Source organism: Cyclospora cayetanensis, unplaced genomic scaffold (assembly GCF_002999335.1).
Source record: "Cyclospora cayetanensis isolate NF1_C8 unplaced genomic scaffold, CcayRef3 CcayRef3_contig_144, whole genome shotgun sequence".
NCBI lineage: Eukaryota > Apicomplexa > Conoidasida > Eucoccidiorida > Eimeriidae > Cyclospora > Cyclospora cayetanensis.
In genome coordinates, this window is record NW_020312086.1 from 1 (window position 1) to 10,500 (window position 10,500).

At 57.7% G+C, this 10,500-nt stretch overlaps 2 protein-coding genes across 2 annotated transcripts; one reads left to right on the forward strand and one right to left on the reverse strand.

The window, feature by feature from the left end:
- Positions 1-148: 148 nt before the first annotated feature.
- Positions 149-5,928, reverse strand: LOC34623360 (the record flags this gene model as incomplete). Its single annotated transcript, XM_026336725.1, has 10 exons — positions 5,854-5,928; positions 3,798-5,538; positions 2,904-3,623; positions 2,212-2,816; positions 1,746-1,949; positions 1,370-1,550; positions 1,021-1,304; positions 900-980; positions 492-660; positions 149-289 (listed from the first exon to the last, which is right to left on the reverse strand). Coding segments are annotated over exons 1-10 (4,201 nt in total), but the record flags the coding sequence as incomplete, so codon positions are not given.
- Positions 5,929-7,459: 1,531 nt separating this feature from the next.
- Positions 7,460-10,428, forward strand: LOC34622959. The gene is made up of 8 exons (XM_026336727.1): positions 7,460-7,639; positions 7,823-7,966; positions 8,318-8,509; positions 8,784-8,850; positions 8,978-9,079; positions 9,615-9,738; positions 10,000-10,097; positions 10,256-10,428. Exons 1-8 carry the CDS (start codon positions 7,460-7,462, stop codon positions 10,426-10,428), a joined length of 1,080 nt encoding a protein of 359 aa, XP_026192512.1.
- The last annotated feature ends 72 nt before the right edge of the window (positions 10,429-10,500 follow it).

A 10,500-nucleotide genomic window follows, 5' to 3' on the forward strand; every position in this document is an offset into this window, starting at 1 on the left:
GCTGTATCTACACTGTGCAGCTGTATCTACACTGTGCAGCTGTATCTACACTGTGCAGCTGTATCTACACTGTGCAGCTGTATCTACACTGTGCAGCTGTATCTACACTGTGCAGCTGTATCTACACCTGCAGCAAGGAGGAACTTACAGCCAAAAAGATTTACTGAAAACGTGCGGCTAAAGCGACGCCCTGCAGAGGCAGTCCAACGGCAGCGCCACTGAGGCTGTCGCCGCTCATCCAGCCACACGCAGTGAAGAGGCCTCCTGCTATCCAGTCGCATGCCAGCCTCTCCAGCAGCTGCAGCAAACGAGCAGTGCACCGAGCGATGGGTGAGCAAACCAAAACAGATCGGAGAACGAGACAACACACAGGCTGGCTGGCAGGAGAGAAAATACCCTCTCAGTACCCCTCTCCCACAACCCCCCTCCCCCTACAGCCACCACGCACTCTGTCCTTTGATCCCCTAGAGCAGCTGCGATGTTTTGTTCACCTGCATGCGTCTGGGCACTACTCGACTTGAAGTAGGCACTAAGCAGCACTGCGGCGTCCACCAAGGCTTCCAACTGAGGCAACTCGCCATATCCAGGAGGCAGCAGACCCCGTCCAGCGTCGCATACACCCGAGACAATGCGAGATGCCACAGCGCTGCTCTCGTTCCTCTTGTTACTGCTGCTGTCGGTCCTCTTGTTGCTGCTGTTGTTACTACTGCTGCTGCAACATAACTCCTCCGCCTTCCTCTTTGCATCAAACGGCTTAACCAGCCTGCCAACACCGTCCGTAGTACACCTGGCTGCAGGGGGATTTGAGGCCAAAGATGCCTTTGAGATCTTCTTTAAGATCTCTTCCTCAAGCAACTGCGGAGATGCTGCTGCATCTGCTGCTGCTGCTGCATCTGCTGCTGCTGCATCTGCTGCTGCTGCTCCTGGTGCTGCACCTGGTGATGGTGCTGCTGCTGCACTCGCTGCTCCTGCTGCTGCAACTGCTGCACCTGCTGCTGCCTGCTTCTGTTGTTGAGAAACGAGACCCCACAGAGGAAGTCGCCACTGCTGCTGTCGCTGAAGCCACAACGCTGCAACGCCTTGTTGCTGCAACGGGTGCAGCAACACCTGCTGTGCAACTGCAGAAGTTGCCCCTTGCTGCATGGACTGCTGTTGCTGCAGCCGTTGCAGCAGCTGCTGCTGCCACAGGTGTTGCAACTGCTGCGTTCGCTGTTGCTGCAGCAAGTGGGGGGGGTGGATAGAAACATCGGAAGCTGTGAATGCACCAAGCACACATGCAAGACACACCGAAGGAAATGGTCTCTCTGCAACACGCTTCTCGGGAGGACGAGACAGACGCCTTTCGGAGGGCAAGAGGCACGCAGCTTACCAACAGCAGTCACGCCTGCTGCTGCGGAGGCATCAGCTCCTGTGAATATCGCGGAGCCATCCTGCTGCAACGTCTCCTGTTGTTGCTGCTGATGCTTCCGAAGGAGATACTGCATCACCATCTGCTGCTGCTGCTGCTGCTGCTGCTGAGCAGTCAGAACCAGCTGCTGCTGCGAAGCAAGTTGCTGTTGGTTCTGATGCTGCTGGGGAGTTGTATGGCTGCTACCGCTGCTGCTACCGCCGCTGCTGCTGCTGCTGCTGCTGCTGCTGCTGCTTAACGAGGGATGAGGCCCTTCCGCCTTCACAGCTGCCGTTCCACCCGCCTGCAGTGCCCTGCTGCAGCTGCTTGTGGAGACAGCGGCAGCTGTCTCCTTCGCTAGCTGCTGCCTAGTTGCTGGAGGCAAGGGGGAAGGTGCGTGATGCTTGGCAGCAGCTGCTGCAGGGGAGCTACTTAGCCTGGATGCTGCGGCTGCTGCCCTAGACTCTGCATAGGGAGACAGGAGATACACGAAGTGCTTGGCTGCAAGCAGCTGCCGTGTCAGTCCGACGTCAAGGGGCTGGCTGCGCTGCAGCTTGTGCGTCTGGAGAAAGATCTGCATGAGATACCAACTCGACAGCTGCAAGCACCAAGCACACAACCCCCCAAGCAGAAGGTGACACGCGCTGGCTACGCAGACAGCGTCCACGCAGTTGCAGGCGCAGACGCTTGGAAGCAGCCTCTAAGACGCATCCCTTCTCCCCATCGCCCCCTGCATACACGCAGCGAAGCTGCAGCACTGCATGCGCCGTATTTCGAAGGCGGCTTAAACAAGCACACGCCGCAAGAAACAGAAAAAAACCTACAAAGGGTTCAGCAGCAGGCAACATCTCGACGTCGTCTAGCGAGTCTACTGCGAACTCTTCTCCCAAGGGGACTAGCGATCCCGAGATCAACGCATTGCGCAGAAGAAGGCGCCCCTCCTTGTCGACTTCTTTCTCCGCGGCAATTCTCCCCAAGCCGCTGAATACACAGGAGCCACTTGCGACTCCGCTGCTGTAGTTACACCTTGGCCCTCCCCCGAAGGCGTTCCCCGACCCTTCCCCCGCCTCCGCAGGAGCAGCTTTGCGTTTTCTGCTGCTGCTGCGCAGCAGCTGCTGCTGCTGCTTCGATCCGCCCCCCGAAGAAGACGCCAACAAGCCTTGCAAAAAGTCTCCCACACGGAATGCGACGCCTCCAGACGCTGAAGAAGCCGCAGTAGCTGCCGCGACTGCCCCTCCGCCTTCCTCGCGTGAACCACAAGGCAGCTGCTCGAGTCGAGGCACTACTCCACTGATCTTCAGATGCCGCGGCAAGGGGGTTCTCTGAGATTTGCAGCTATTGCCGCATGCCGCTGTCGCAAATCGTGGAGAACCTGCTGCTCCTGCTCCTGCTGCTGCTCCTGCTCCTGCTCCTGCTCCTGCTGCTGCCGCTATCCCTGCTGGCGTGAACGCTGTGGTGGAAAGCATAGGCCTCATAGCATCTGCACCCCCTGCGGCTCTGGGGGATTCCATCAGACCGACTACTGCATTACGTGCTGCTGCTGCTCCTCCTCCTCCTGCAGGCGTCGACACGCAGCTCCTGCTGCTGCTCTCTGCTGCTGAGACAGCCGCAGAACCGTCCGGATCCTTGAGCCGCGGAGGTATTTGCCTCTTTGGACGCTCAGGGCGTTGTGGCTGCTGTTTCTGCAAGACTCGGTGAGAACGTAGCAGAGGAGGCTCTGGCTCCAACCGAGAGATCGACTGCCTACGATGAGGCAGCAGCATCTGCTCGTGCTGAGAAGGGTGAAGCTGCTCTATACATGTGTGGCCTTTGCGCTCGACCAATGCCACTCCAGCCAGAGATGCCGCTTGCGACTGCTGCCCTTCGATCGTGAGACACCGTATTTCTAGGAGATCTTCCTCGGAGACGACGACTGGCTGCAGCACCTTCTCGACTTCGACCTGCTGAGCCGCTTCCACGAACGCGATGCCGCCTTGCTGCTGCACTAAGAAACGCAGCGCTGCCTCCCTTGCTGCTGCATCCGAGCCGCAAGCCAGTACTGGAAAACAGCCGACTGACGCTGCCGCATCAAAGAAGAACTCCGTCGTTGAATTGAACGATCCGTTGCAACAACTGCAAGTCGTGCATACCCCACGCTTGTTGCTCCTTCCGCCGCTGCGTTCAGAGTCTTTAAGTGCGTCGAGATCTGCGCACACATCGCCTTTGTGGCTCCCGCCGCTCTCGGAGGGGCCAGCACCTTCCTCATTGTGGCTGCTGCTGTTAGTGCTGCTGCGACTCCGGCTGCTGTTGCAAGGAAGCGCAGAACCAGCATCCAGAGGACGGCCGTCAAATGCCAAGTCAGACACACGACTTTCCCTACAAGGCGAAGGCTGCGTTTCGCACCGCTCGCCGCTGCTGCAAATCCTCCTGCGTCTCCAGCCATTTCGCGACACATAAACAGTCGGACAGAAGCAAGGCCTCTTGGTAGACTGCTGCTGAAAGGGGTGTCTGCCCTCTTTTCTGAGAAGAGGAAGATCTGCGGAGGCGTCTGCCTCTGAGCCGCCAGCGGCGAGAGCATCCCTACACGCTTCCTCCTGCACATGCATCACGTTCTGCTCAGGATGCCTCTTAATCGACAGCTTGGGGAAAGACGGCGAGCTGCTGCACACGCCACTGCTACCAGCAGCGTAGGCAGCCGCCACCCACGATGCATCCCTCATAATAAACCTCTGCTGCCTCCAAATAACATGCATCCCTTTCCTCAGATAACACAACCCATGCACTGGAGGATATCGCTCACATCCCACCACGCAGCGGCTAAAGTGCGTCTCAGCGGCATCTGCTGCTGACGCCTCTGCTGCTGCTGCTGCTGCTGCTGCCTCAGGATGCGGCCCACTGGCAAGCGACGACAAATCTGCGAGCCTCTGCTTGCCTTGCGGGGATGCACCGCCTGCTGCGCCTTCTGCCTGAAGGGGGCAGCTGATTGCGCAGGAAAACAGACTGTGAGGATCAGCAGCAGCTGCTGCTGCTGCCGCTTCAGCAGCGACCGCCGCTGCTGATCTGATCGACAAGGAAGCACAAAAACGCGACGCTGACTCTGTCACGGGAGCAGAAGAAGGGCCCCCTACGGCAGAGGACGTCTTACTAGCGGGAAGACTGCAAGCGCTACCACTGCTGCTGCTGCTGCTCCCTGCAGCACTGTTGCTGCCAAGAAGGAGGGCACCTGTCGTCTCCTGCTGCAGCTGCAGGGGTGACGCTATGCCAAAGGCGGCTTGCCCAGAGGCAGCGAGACAGCCACTAGCAAGCTCCGTCGGTGCATGCCCTCCAGTATCCCTCGAGGCACAAGACGCTGCAGCTACAGCAGCAGCAGCAGCTGCTGCTGCCGCCGCAGCGTGAGCAGACGGCTGCACTCCCAACATGAGGCCTGCTGCGTGAAGACACGCGGCAGCCTGCTGCTGCTGCTGCTGCATGCTTAGCCACACGCCCCTGCCGCCAGCTGCAGCCGCTGCATGCGGTGCTTTCGCTTCAGGAGAGCCAGCAGCAGCAGCGGCAGCAGCGGGAGCAGCAGCAGCAGCAGGAGGAGCTGCAAATGCGGGATTTTCCCCATTCAGAGAAAACGCCTGTGCACCCCACCGCAGCAGCGAAGGCAGTCCTGGCTGTTGGTGGTAATGCTGCTGCTGCTGCTTGCATGCAGTGACTGCAGCACGCGCCTTGAGAGAGCCAGCGGCAGCTGCGGATGCTGCAGCGCCTGCTGCTGCTGCTACGCCTGCTGCAGCAGCAGCCCGTGTAGCTCCCCCCCCGCTGCTGCTGCAGGCCGCTGCATTCGCATGTTTTTTCGCTGCTTCTGCTGCACTTGCCGACACTCCACTATCGGACTGCCGTCGAGACTGCATTCGACTCCACGGCGAGGAAGCCGCAGCTGCCGCGAAGGCAGTGGCTGCTGTCTTAGCTGCCCCTCTGTCATTCGAGGCTTCTGCCACTGCGTCAGAACGACTCTCCACGAAGGAAACAGTCGCCCTACGTCCTCGCGGAAACTGGAGCTGCTGCTGCTGCTGCAGCTGCTGTTGTAGCTGCAGTTGTAGCTGCTCTTGTTTTTGTTGCCGGCTACACCACGGGGAGGAGCCTACTAGGCTTTCCTCTGCCGCTGCTGCTGCATTTCTGTTGCTGCTGGTCTTGCCGTCTTTCGTGGAGTTGCCATCGCAGGGGGAAGCCAGAACCGCCGCAATACTGCTGATGCCGCAGTACGTGTTGGGCAGACTTCTGCTGGGGTTGCTGCTGCTGTTCAGCGACAGCAGCATCCCTCGTTCCGCCGCTGCAGGTGCTGAGGGGGTGCTGCTGCTGCACGGCTGCGTCTTCTGTGGCGTCTGAGGGGGTCCTTTCATGCTGCCCTTGTGGCTCGCCGCAGCGAAGGGCGATGGCAGTGCAGCCGCAGCAACGGCGGCAACAGCGGCTGCCGCTGCAGCAGCAGCCGCTGTTGCCGCCGTTGCCGCGGCTGCAGCAGCTGTAGAGGGATCCCCCGGTGCAGTCTGTGCGGGGGGAGCGGCGCTTCGGGGAGTCGCCATGGTCAGTGAGGCTGCTGCGAAGTGCTGCGGCTGTCTGGCAGCCGTCCCCGAAAGCCGTTGAGGCTGTGGTTGTTGCAAGAGCCCTGCATCAGCGGCAGGCGCGGGAGGAGCACAGCAGGAGGACGGTGGAAGTTCGCAAAAGGGGGGAGGCTGCAGCCACGAAAACGAATGCGGCTTCTGGAAAGGGTCAGGCTGCTTGCGGGGGGTGCTGCAGGTGGCCAGGGGGCCTGCCGACGATTCGAATGCAGGCTGCTGCGTCTTGTTGCTGCGTCTTGTTGCTGCGTGTTTGCAGCTTCCAGAGTTACCTTGCTGTTAGAGGGTGCTTGGGCAGCCTTTGAGTGCTGGACTGAAGCCCCTGTGTTAAATTCTGAAGCAGTTCCAGCAGCGGGAGGCTGCACATAGGCTCAAAGCTCGCGACGCCAATGAGAGTTGCAAGAAATATACATGCTATGTTCGAAGGAGGGTGTGCGTCTGCTCTGCTACAGGGGTAACGCCGTTGATCCTCCTTCTGACGGCGTGGGAAGAGGGGTTACGTCTGTAAGGGGCCAAGGAACGCCAAAGGAATCCGCAAAGAAATGCTAACAAAGAGAAAAAGATAAGCAGCTGCTGCAGCTGCAGCGCTTGCAGATGCTGCTGCTGCTGCTGCTGTTGATATGCGAATAAGAGCGCTGCCGTGACGCCTCACGCCAAAGCACTGGGCTCTGAGGAACGGCAGGGGCGCTTCATTAGATGCTTCTTTTAGGATCAAAACAAGAATATTCCAATAATAAAGACGCCGTACTGCAACAGCAGCGGCGGAAGCCCGTCAATAGCTGCTGCTATATATGCCTGCGCCCCTCCGTCAGCTGCAGCGGCTGCTGCAGCGCAGAGTGGCACGTCAAGCAGTAGCAGACTGAGGGAGTCGAGCAGGGGGGTGGCGTGGTGTTGCATTCCAGCAGCAACAAACCGTGGGGGTTATGCCTTCCTTTTAATTTAGAACCGCTTCTATTGCGCCTTCCTGCAGAGTCTCTGGGGGCTGAGAGAAGTTCTCGCGGAATGCGCTCCCGTTGCCCACTGCCTCGAGGTTCATCACCGCTGCAGGAGGGAAGTCGCTGCTTCTCTAGCAGCTGCTGCTCCTTCACTCCAGCCGCATGGGGGCGAGACTTTCGTGGAGAAAGCACTGGCGGTCAGGTTTTTCCCCACCCGCATGAGCGCTGCTCTCAGCTCGACGCGAGTAACCGAGAACGACAGTGGACACTCGAGATCTGCCATGAACACACACTGCACTCAGCAAGAACAACATCAGGAGCCGCGCGAAACTGCTGCCAGGATCGATCCCGCTGCAGTATGCTGACGAGGATTGCCTTTTTCTGACCTCAGCAGCCAGGGGGGCAGCCGCCTACCTCCGCAGCTTCGAGCACAGAGAGCAGACAGACAGACACACGCACACACACATAGAGAGACGGCATAGAGCCACACGCGCTGTCTGTACAGAACTGCCTCTCCTACTGCCGCCCTCAAGAAAAAAAAGACTCAACATTAAAACAGCACGATGGGCATGCCAACGCCTGCGCGGGCTGTCGCTTCTTCACAGTGTATGCGAACATCTCGAGCTCATGCAGGCTTCTTGCAACCATTCGCGCTTCCTACCGCCGCAGGAGGATCAGAACGCCTCTTCTGCAACCCCAGGGGCCCCCTACTGCAGCATTTGCATGCTGGCAACATGCGTGCCGCGCATTTGTTGACGCCCAACAGCCCTACGAACTTCCTGCACAGGCAACTCCCCATGCGCTGCCTTCTTTCCCATGCGCACTCTATCACGGAACCTGCCACGAGCAGGCTGCAGCAGCAGCGGCAATTCTGGCGCATCTGTCGGTGTCTGCGACGGCCTGACGAGCCTCAAAACTCTCAGCAGCGGCAACTGCATCACCAGTCAGTAGCGCCCTCATCTCCTGCTGCGGCTGCTGGTGACGAGCACTCGCAGAGCACCGAATTTGGACTCTTAAGCACTTCTGAAGCCCCTCTCCCGCTGCGGGCTGCATTTGCTGCTCAGCCTTCGGTAAGACTTGAAAAATACTGCTGTTACCTCTACGGCATAAGCGAGCAGCGCACACACACAGCTGAATCGAGCTCCTGCACGCGTTCTTCGCGCGCTCTCTTTCTGAGCCACATGTGTCTCACGCTCTTATTTTCTTATAAATGTGCCGACAGAAGGTGGCTTCTCTCTCTTTCTCTCTCTCTCTCTCTTTCTCTCTCTCTCTCTCTCTCTCTCTCTCTCTCTCTATATATATATATATATATATATATATATATATATATATATATATATATCTGTTCCCATGCCGCTTCAAACAGATATATATATATATATACCTTGTGATGTTTTTCGGTGTGCGTCTCTTCTTCGCAGCCTTCAGAGCCACCCCCGAAGCGCCGCTGGGGGCCGTGGCTGAAGGTTTCTCTCTTCGGGATCATTTCAGTCTCTCCTTTTGTAGGAGCTGCATTTCTATTCAAGTCGCTCATGCAGCAGAGGCAGGAGGAGCAGGCTACGGCCATGCTCGCCGCTGCAGACACGGAGACAGCACTCCGAACTGCACAGCAGGTACACACATCTATATATATATATATGCATGTGTATGTATATGTGTATGTATACGCGGCGCAAACGCCCTCCGAGTGCAGCCGTTGTGCTGTAGTGCCACGCGTGCTGCTGGTGGCTTGTTGCTGGTGCTGTAGCCTCGAGGCAATGTGTGTATTAGACCGGTGTAGGTGTATACACGCACCCAGTTGGGGCTGAAGATACGGAGAGCAGTTGGCAGCAAACGCGCCTTCAAGGCAGATATGTGGCCTTATCTTGTGACGTGCTTGACGCGCAGCTTGTTTCTCGAGCCACCACTTGTGTCTGCATTGCCGGTGGAGCAAAGGGTGGCCGCATCATATCCAGTAAGTTTCAGCTTCTTCTTTTCGCTGCCCTCGGCGTTCTGACGCCCTCCTGCTATCCCCTGCGCTTCGACTACTACAGCGGTGCGGCTGCTGCTTCTCTGCTGCTGCTCTGCTTGCCTGCATGCAGCGGCTGTAGAGCCTCATTTGCCGGAGACGCGCGTCCTGCGCCTGCCTACAAAGGATGTTATTGAAGGCATTCCGAACAACGCCCTAACGTATTTGCTTGCAGGTGTGGACGGCTTGTCAGTCTCGCTCTGTGGGATTCCATGCTCCCTGGTCTGCGAGCCTCTGCACCGCGTGCATCGCAAGCCTTTTCTTGCTGCCTGCGTGATGCGCTTGGCGCCTTCCGTGCTGAATACTGTTGTCTGTGTCTAGCTGTTACTTGTTTTTAGCCCCTGCAGATTGCACTTTCTCTCCTCGGCAAGTCTGCATTCACGACATGTCCTGTCGGCTCCATGCTGCCCTTGCGTTCCCTGCCCGTGTGTTCGGGTGTATGTACCTGTGTATGTATGCGTTTGCATGTTAAAGTGTGTAAACGCGTGCATTGTAAGCTGCTGTACACATTTGTGTAGGTATGTAAATCTATGTGCGCACCTGTGTTCCCCTGTCTAACCCACCACATTGAGCTCCAGTGTTGTTCGGGCTTCCCCACCGCATGCGTTAACAGCTAAAATGCTTGCATGCATGCTGCTCACTACTCGTATGCCAGCTTTCTTCCTTAGATGCAATGGCGTCGTGTGTATGTTCGTATTTTCTGGTTGTAGGCGAGCGCGGCAGCTTCAGCTTGCCCTTCAATTTTGTGCACTTCGGTATCAGTGCCTCGAGTGCGTTGCTCTCGAAGGTCACAGCAGGCGAATCTTTGGCTCTCCTCTATGTTGACTCTACCAGGTGAGGCAGCCAGCAACACCCGTGGATGCAAGGGTGAGCGCATGACTGTGTGCGCTCCAGCTAGTTGCTTTCTGTGAAGTCTCGCCTATCGTCGTGCACGTTTTTGAAGCATGCCCTTAAACGCGTGGGCATTGCTGGTGATGGTGCAACTTGCATACAATGCTATCGGAGTGACTGGCATAAATATTCAAGGAGGTATGCACACAAGCGTTTCCAGGAGCATGTATACAGTTCTTGGTGTTTTGGTTAACTGCGCCGCAGCGGCGGGAGCGTGCTGCTAACAGGTGTCGCCGCGGTGCTGGATCTTCCTGCATATAAGGCGCATTACTGGCGGAACTGCTGGGAACCTACGCTTCCAGGTGTGTCTGAGCCAGATCAAGAGGCGGCAGCAGGCCCCATGTGCGCCTCGTGTTTCTCAATTGCATGGAATGTGTACCCGTTGGTGCAGCGACCTGCTGGCATAGCGGACACCCATGGTTGTGGTGGAGGCTACCGCTCTGTGGCTGCTTTTCTGCAGGCGGCAGCTCGAGCCCAGACTACAAGCTAATCAAGTTTGTACCCAGTTCAATTGCAATTGATCTTCCGTCTCGGGGCAAGGCAAAGTGGAAGCCTATCAAACTTTCCCGCATAATTACGGAAGAGAGCATCTACTGGGCTCTAGACGACGGGGGCGCCGGACCGGCCTGCTAGCGGACAGAGGGCTCCCAGTGGCAGCTAGCTTGATTGCCACTTGCTTGACGGTGTTTGCGGCTTTTCCTCGTG